Raw genomic sequence first — 9,229 nt, forward strand, 5'->3', positions numbered from 1 at the left:
ATTTGAGACAACCGCAAACTTTAAGTTAACTTCAAGGATTTTGGAGTGGCAGGTTAAGGGCGGCAGGTAGCCAAGCAGTTAGAGCGTTGGGCCAGTAACCGAAAGGTTGCTAGATCGAATCCCCGAGCTGACAAGGTAAAAATCTGTCGTTCTGCCCCTGAACAAGGCAGTTAACCCACTGTTCTTAACTGCCTAGTTGAATAAAGGTGAAATAAATCAAATACAAGGAGATGGTCAGATGTGATGTCATCAGCCTCCTCCTTGTTTGAGGAACAATAGAGAACAAAAGAGGAAAGTACCACCTGCCTCTCCCCCTGCTTGTTCCATGTCATGTCATACCTGGACCACCTATTGAGATGTGCCTTTTGTTAAGTAAATGTTAAACATGTCTTTATCTAGAAGCCACCACCATCTCAATTAGTTTACGTGACAGACAGGTCTATAAATGATCATCAACTCCAATTCTCACTCTTACACTTGTATAAACATACAAGTATTTCCCAATTGCTGTCTTTTGAGTAGACTTGTCTCTACTTGCTAACGGCTGCTGAAACCTCATACTTTTGTTTCAGACATGATGTGAAGGAAATATTACATACTTTTTCTTGTCATTCATACTGGTTTCTTCTCAAGCTTGTGCAGGGACTGTTAAAACAGGCAGCCCAGTTAACCAACAAAAAAAAGCTTTTTACACAGCTATTCTCATTCACTGTTCACAGAGCTCTTGAATAAACAAAGCTAGCTACTTAGTTAACGCTTCCCACAATCCCAATGCTGAATTGTATCTTAAAGGCCTCGTGCAGTCAAAATTCAGTTTTCTGTGTTTTCCATCATATTGAACAACAGCTGATGAAACTAACAAGATTTGATCAGTATTATTTCCTGGTTGAAAATACATTCTACAAAGGACCTTCTAAACAGCAGGTTTTGCATGGAGTTTCTGCATGCCTGGTGACATCACCAGGTGGTAAATTAATGAATAGATTAATAACAAAGAGTTCCAAACCTCTCTAACAATAACAACTAGTTTTCCCTTTTCTCCTCCCCACTTGGACCACAAATCTTGCTTGTTAAAACGTTTAACGCTTAAAAAGCATAAAAGCAACAAAAAACAATTTTGATAATTTTAATAGAAAACCATCACAGTAAGGTACATTATTGTTACCCATAAATGATTTGATATAAAAACGGCTGCATTGGGCATTTAAGACCCGTTACCAGAGCCAACACAGGTTTGGTGTTGTTGACTCACTCTTCACAGGTTCCAAGACTAACACACAAGTTGTAGCTGGCTCAGCTGTACAACCCAAGCTCAGCAGGGTAGGACATATGAGCATTATACATCTCACGCTTATACGTTTTTGGCTCGTACATTGCACTAAAAGAGGAGAGTGATTTTACTCAGAAAAGGACTTGCTACAACACAGTTCCTCAAAAAACAATAATCCAGATTACTTTAATCCATAAAATGATCAAAAGGGGTTACCATGATCAAATGTAGAAAATATGAGAAACATTTTTTTTAAATCTAAAGATCGTTCTTCCCTTTTTGGTGCTTTTTCTGTTCACAGCAAAATAGTATTTGTTTTTCAGCAGCACATTTGTCATGGAGTGTCTTTCTACCTGGCCTGTCTCCTCTTACAGTTAACTTTGGCATTAGAACCTGCCACCTCAGACACATATAGTCATGGTATTGGTCATCTACAGGACGGTTTCCCTTTTCACTGTAGAATGGTAATCCAAGTCTTCCCAGTTCATCAATCTTATTTAGGCTCCAGTTTAAAATCACAACTGACAAGAGGTGTTTAAACATTCAAGTTTGTCAGTATGGAGTAACCCGCAATGTAGAATTTCACCATCTTTGGTCACTATCTTCCAGCATACTGTCACTGCAGGATGTTCCTACAGTACAGTCAACCCATTGGCTGCTGGATCTGATTCAACCTATGGAGAATGTGTGCATTTCCCCTGTCTGTTATCCTCTGACCAGTTTGGCACATCAAGATGGATAAAAAGCATCAATACTCCAGTTGTCCTTGTCATCATGTGTCAGTAGCGAGTCTGAGGATTCAGACTGGTAGGGTGGCACTGTTGGCATCCTGAGTGGATGGGCACTGAGTGGTTACCTCTGACTGAGTGGTAAAGTCTGTGCCAGGGTGCGGAGGGGAAATGTTCTGGGGATGAGGGGCGTCTATTACAGACCCCAGAATGTCAAAGGGTACTTCAATGGAGTGGCGGATGCTCTCCTCATACGTTGGAGGGGGCTGTGGGAGAGAAAGAGTAAGCTTTGGTTAACACTGCTTTAGAACCTAAGGTAGGTGGGTACGTGTCAAATGGGTGAGTGGATGGCTTGATTTGTGTGTGTCGCGGCTCATCATATCAAGCTATACTTTGTGGCAAAGTGAGCCACTTAGAATGAGTCACCCTCCTAAAATAAAGGTTAAATAAATGTTAACACTCATAATTGAGAGGCTATAAAACGTACTGAAAATGTTAAACGCTATATATTCCACACACACAACAAAATAACCCATGACCTTCTAAAAATACATCACATCTAAGGTTACATACTCCATTTCCCAGGTGTAGGTGTTTCCTAGCGTGTATTGGCTGATACATGATCTCTAACATCAAACCTAATGGCATCATGTTAGCGTTTACATGACAGATTAGGTTGGCAGCACCCGGGCTGCCTTTAGCATCACTCCTCCAGTACAGAGCCTATCTCCGTCATCAGCCAGCTCCTCACTCCCTGACTAACCCCTTATCTTTTAATTGCTTGGGGCCCCCGCAGGCGGCAAGGACAGCCCTGCACGCCTATAAAAACACCACACACGTAAAACGCAACAAAGTTTCACTCCAGCCCCTATGGGCCACAGCACATACAGGGCAATTATGGGCCATCAGAACCCCTCTAAAGTCTGACAGGGGCGACTTTGAGCTACCGGTGACAGGATGGGGGACTGATGGGAGGGCACGTATTCACTGGGACGTTTACTAAAGAAAAAGAGGGGCAAAAAAGATGAGTAAAGGAAGAAAAAAGCACAAAGCTGCATTCTCTGCCACTGTTTACACTGAGGACACAAGCTTTAATTATGTTTGATTTGCCTTTTTCTCATTACTTTGTTTGCTCTAGCGTTATGCAAGTCAAAGCCCCGGCGAAAGATAAACACGGTAAAACCTGGGAATGCGCAGTCTGTACATCACTACAGCAGAAGATGAGATGATAGGGCTCCTATTTACAGCGTTCTGAATAGTGTTTCATCTTAGAACAAGCTCCAGTTATCCTGTGACAGCACATTCATAATGAACAAAACCTTTCAGTTATTCTCTTTTCTAGGTCACTGCACTTAGGAGTAAACAACAGATTATATATGTGAGGCTCTTTATTAATGGACTAAAGATGGACTTTAACGTTCAATAACCTACACTTTCAGGCAGCGTTCAATACTTATGAGAACACATGTCACTTATCTCAATGCTACCCTCCACCCCCCTCCCCTCCTCCCCGTATCTGACCTCAGTCAGCATGGAGCCCCCCGTATCTGACCTCAGTCAGCATGGAGCCCTCCACCCCCGGTATCTGACCTCAGTCAGCATGGAGCCCTCCACCCCCCCCGGTATCTGACCTCAGTCAGCATGGAGCCCTCCACCCCCGGTATCTGATCTCAGTCAGCATGGAGCCCTCCACCCCCGGTATCTGACCCCAGTCAGCATGGAGCCCTCCACCCCCTGGTATCTGACCTCAGTCAGCATGGAGCCCTCCACCCCCGGTATCTGACCTCAGTCAGCATGGAGCCGTCCACCCCCCGGTATCTGACCTCAGTCAGCATGGAGCCCTCCACCCCCCGGTATCTGACCTCAGTCAGCATGGAGCCCTCCACCCCCCGGTATCTGACCTCAGTCAGCATGGAGCCCTCCACCCCCGGTATCTGACCTCAGCCAGCATGGAGCCCTCCACCCCCCGGTATCTGACCTCAGTCAGCATGGAGCCCTCCACCCCCCGGTATCTGACCTCAGTCAGCATGGAGCCCTCCACCCCCCGGTATCTGACCTCAGTCGGCATGGAGCCCTCCACCCCCGGTATCTGACCTCAGTCAACATGGAGCCCTCCACCCCCGGTATCTGACCTCAGTCAGCATGGAGCCCTCCATCCCCCGGTATCTGACCTCAGTCAGCATGGAGCCCTCCACCCCCCGGTGTCTGACCTCAGTCAGCATGGAGCCCTCCACCCCCCCGGTATCTGACCCCAGTCAGCATGGAGCCGTCCACCCCCCCCGGTATCTGACCTCAGTCAGCATGGAGCCGTTGAGGCCGAAACGGTCAGCAATCATCATGTGTATCTGTCTCTGGCGGTCCTTCTTCCTGACACTCTCGTAGGAGGGCAGCCTGGGGAGGGGCGCCTCCAGGGAGGGCAGGCGGTAGCTGGAGGGCAGGCCGATAAGGAACAGCTGCCCTGACTGATGGAGAGAAGAAGCAGACAGCCGGGGAACACAATGGAACAGTTAGAGAGATGTCACAAACACTTTGATGGAAGATACTGCTGGTGTCTGTTTGGTCATGGAGAATCCGTGTCAGTGCATCACTGCTGACTATGCGCATCAGAGCAATAAACCTATCCACACACAGCAGAAGCGGGGACTCCTGTTCCTGGAGATTTTTTACAAGAAAAACATTGTACCAAAAAACATTTTTATGTTCCTGTGCCCTTATCACAGTCAAGACACCTCTATTTTATAAGTAAAATATTATGGAATATATAACAAAATAAATAGAAAATAATATTTTTGAAAAGCAAAAATTGCAAGTGCGAAGTGAGATGCACATCTCATGACTGGAATGGTTACTATTTAAAAATATTGACAATTTGAGCAGGGTCTCATGAGCTCAATTTTTTTGCATGATTACGCATGAATGATCTTTTACCCCATCACACGACACATCTGTTTGGTGAGTAGGTTTACGATAATGTTCTCCCCTGTAACTTGTTTTTAAATGGCATATGAACGCAAAAGTAGTCTATTCTATATTACATAATTAGGTTGAACTATAGCACAGTAGCAGACACATGGGATTCAGTTCCTTGTGCTTGACTACAGAGAGCAATAGCCTATCAAATTGATGTGGATGTGTTTGCTGCTTATGTTGTAGACTGCGGTCTACCTGATCTTGCATGATTGATGTTATTTAGTTTACTGTCTGACTTATCTAAAGAGCAAGGTGTAGCCTAGGCCTAATTCTTTCTCCATGGTTCTGACTTGTCTGCTCGTTGCACATTGCCTTGTATCAATCTGTGCGCTTAATAATCCCGGTGCAGGTATAAGCTACTTAATGATGATTGACGACCATTTAAATATGAATGCATTTATGATTAAAGCGACCCCCCCCCCCCACACACACAGGTATCACTGGGTCTGACAACGTATTGACTGAAAACGTATTGACCCACCCAGTGCTGGGCCTTCTTACCTGTGAGTGTGTGTTGTCGTGTATGATGTCATGAGTCTGTTCCAGACAGGGGTTTCCCACCAGTGTTTGTCTGCTGCTGTAGTACTGAGGAGGGGCATCCTGCAGGAGGACAGAGGGAACCGTGATTCATGTGAGTTAGACTATAGTATGATGAACCCTCCATTAGCACATTAACTACAGAGATGACTGAACAACTTCTAACAACCCTACATTTAAATTTGAGATTCAACGAGAATCTAATTAAAATAGAGACTGAATGTCGACAATCTGCTCAACGTTAACCTTGTACAACATTCCGAAAGTCTTGCGGGCAGTTGTAATCAGCCTGGTAATTACAAGGCTAGCCCAACGTCCCAATTAGGAAGGCATTCCCTCATTTCAGCCTCATTGACCAATTGTCATGCCTTGTTTCATTCTTTTTGGTCCTGACTGTTTTAGCAATACCATAGATGATCTAGCCTATAAGATGACCACCCTATGATTTCCATGCCTCCTCCCAGTCCCACCCATTTCAAACAAGATTAGGCAGGCTCACACTGTATGAGGTGCTGGAATTCTTCAAAAGCCCTGCCGGAAAACTAGGTGATTACCCTGGGCTTAAATGAGTCTCTTTGTATTGGGGACAATACAGTGTCCTACTGTGTCACCAGGGTCCCTAGCAAGAAACCACACAGTGTGACCTTTTCAGCATCTCTCTTTTCCCTTGTAACTGTAGCAGGTTCCTCTCAACAAGCATGCTCAAATACACATTATGGCCCCCATAGTTACTTTGGACAACATTACACAGCATTACAACAAAGGATTTTTTTGCCTGACAGAGTTCAATCCAGCATCACAACCGGCCGTGCTTGGGAGTCCCAATTGGCCCAGCGTCGTCCGGGTTATGGTTTGGTCGTCACTGTAAATAATAATTTGTTCTTAACTGACTTGCCTAGTTAAATGAAGGTTAAATAAAATAAATTAAAATGAGGATGCGTGATGGGTAGGAGAACGGTTGTAGCAATTTACATAGGAAAATTGCGCCACTACGAATCACGCATAGGGAAGTAGGCTTGTTCATATTGACAAAATGGTCACCTTCAAAACATCAGGGCCAGTTTGATGCCTGCCTGAACAGGGACATCACTCACGTTCCCAGTGATGCAGTTTGACCTTTGTCACCAACCCTCCAGCATGTGACAGAGAGAGACGCCACAGAAAAATGTATGTCAGAGGTCACTTTCCCTCGCTAGTTTTCACTTTCAAGGGGCGAAAAAAAGTCTTCAGGATAAAAAAGGGAGATGTCCTTTTGTTTACTGCCTCTGATTCACCCAGCGTGAAAAAGCACAACCGTGTAAAATCAGAGCTGAAGTGGGGGGAGGACCCCATCGGCAGTGTGCCTTTTTCAGTGCCGCGACCTGAAGGAGAGCCATTGTCCCCAACACCCACAGGAGGGTCTGGCCATTATTCATGGAGCAAACTGAAGAAGGGAAAGGTATGTGCAACAACACATATAGAGGAACGTAAACGTTCCATAGAAAACAATAAAGGCTTTTTTCCATGTGAGCCTCCCTCGAAATCTGGCTTGCCTTCAGGTTGGTGTCCTTGTAATGATCTTGTAACAAAACCACCCTCTTCTGCAACATGCCTCAGTTAACCAGTTACTATGACTATATGGGTGACTGGATAGGACTTCAGGGAATGTGTAAACGACATAACAGGGACACCAAAAACAACAAACTCATTTCAACAAATCTGTTTCTATATAAAAACAACTTCAATCGTCAGGAAACTTTGCTCACACCACCAGCTAGCTGTGTATTCTTTCACCCAGTACAGATCCCAGAGGTCATCTCCATACCCACCAAGATCTTTCCATATTTACACCCTGTCACCCACTGTTTACTATATAGACTAGACTCCACTCCCCACACTGACAATATGTTAGGAAATAGTGACGAGCAATGTTGTCTGATGTGTCATGTGTGGGTTATTCTAGCTGACAGCAGGTCAAAATGGCTGACATGTACAAGAGGACAAGCCTGTCTATTCCTGACAAGAGACAGCAAAACTTTTCTCTAATCTGTTCAGGCCAGAGCCAAACATAGCAGAGACAAAGGAGATGTTGATGTTTCCTGTCTCTCTGAGAAAGGGAACGAGTTGGAAGGTATGAGTAGTGTCCCTGTGCTCCAGAGATAACATACTAACCCTACCCCAGGGACGCAGGTCAGGAAGAGGAAACATGGAGGATGGGCAGAAACTGAAAACTGACCTCCATGGAGAGTTTATACTTCCTGTTCCCTATTTCCTGTACCAGGTTAGGGACTTGAATATTGGTCATAGATTGAAGTTGTTAAATAGTATTGATATGTATGAACCTCCATACTTTGGGCATCCATCATGGTACCATTCATATAAGACACTGTCTACTAAGTTCTATTCTCTGGAGGGAGAGGAAAGGAGGTCAACAATGATACTGAAGACTCCTCCTCTGTGCCAGTGTTTGTGTTCCTCACTCAGGGGAACACTGAATATTGTATCCAGTTTCTGGGTGAGATTTGCCAGTAGGCTGTGCAGGATATGCTTGTTTGCAGTCAAGATCAGATTTTCCTCCGCCCTGTGTTAGCCATTCATATGTTTTCATACAACATGTTTTGAGTCAAATGTTTAGCTAAACAATCTGTTGTAATATTCTCATTGTAGTGGTGTTGACACATCACAAGATTGGCGCAAGTATCAATAGCATTTGTCAATGCTGCCTCGCCACACACTATGACTCATAATTCCTTTGGCACTCAGGGATAGTTATGGAAGCCGAAGTTCATAGCCAGAGCACTGTTAATTCCATGAAATGCAAATGCATGGTTTTCTGGGCCTGTTCCCATAGCCATGCAAATTAAACGTGACACCTCTTAATGGCGCTACATTTACTTTGCATGGTACATTTGGCCTCAGTCACATCTAATCTGTATTGTGCCTAACTTTAATTTATGGTTTGTTTACAAGTGACACTTTCTCATTAATTGTATCTTTCAATAAAATATAGTGAGTGAGCTCAAGGTCCTTACCATGTCTCCATGGGTGTCTTTGCAGCAGTGAGGTTCTTTCCGGTATATGGACAGCAGCACCACGATCACCACAAAGAACACCAGACCTGAAACTTGTAAAGGAGAGGAGAAGAGAAAACTCATCACCCGCTGTTAACAATGCATCAAAATGATAATGGACATGCACTTGTACAAAAGGTACATTACGTAATGCCCCAGTCTAATTAATGTAAAGTAATATTTACTATAGTGTTCAGAACACTGTAATATGCTGTTGCTAGGGGACAGAGCTTTTCCTGCTCAGGTCACAGGTAATTAAGTTGAAACGCTGTGTGGACATACTGTGTAGACTATTTAATGGAACGCTGTTCACAATATGTTTTTCAATCTGTGGACAGGGATAATTGGCAATCATAATGTTAGTCGCAGTCGATTTTCCACACTTCAAATTAATTTACTATCAAATATAAATGTGAAGTCAACCATGTAATTCATCTTCGGATACAAAACAAGTCCAAGAGGAACACTAGTAGCTTCAAGATAATACAGATAGGTTCTAGAAATAGAAAGCTTCATATCTAATGTGGTAGGCAAATAGGCTGCTATCTACAGTGATAGCAGCTGGCGAACAGTGTATTCAACATATTCCTTATCACACCACCACAGCAGTGATTTGATGAAGTAAAAGGATTCATCACTGGTGTGAACAACCTGCTGAGGCAACAGACTCCCCA

At 44.2% G+C, this 9,229-nt stretch overlaps 1 protein-coding gene across 1 annotated transcript; it reads right to left on the bottom strand.

The window, feature by feature from the left end:
* Positions 1–1,112: 1,112 nt before the first annotated feature.
* Positions 1,113–8,608, bottom strand: LOC121841107 (the record flags this gene model as incomplete). Its single annotated transcript, XM_042307475.1, is given in 4 exon segments — positions 1,113–2,264; positions 4,290–4,460; positions 5,470–5,568; positions 8,517–8,608. Coding segments are annotated over 4 exon segments (557 nt in total), but the record flags the coding sequence as incomplete, so codon positions are not given.
* Positions 8,609–9,229: the final 621 nt, after the last annotated feature.

This window comes from Oncorhynchus tshawytscha, linkage group LG27 (genome assembly GCF_018296145.1).
Source record: "Oncorhynchus tshawytscha isolate Ot180627B linkage group LG27, Otsh_v2.0, whole genome shotgun sequence".
In the NCBI taxonomy this organism is placed as follows: Eukaryota; Metazoa; Chordata; class Actinopteri; order Salmoniformes; family Salmonidae; genus Oncorhynchus; species Oncorhynchus tshawytscha.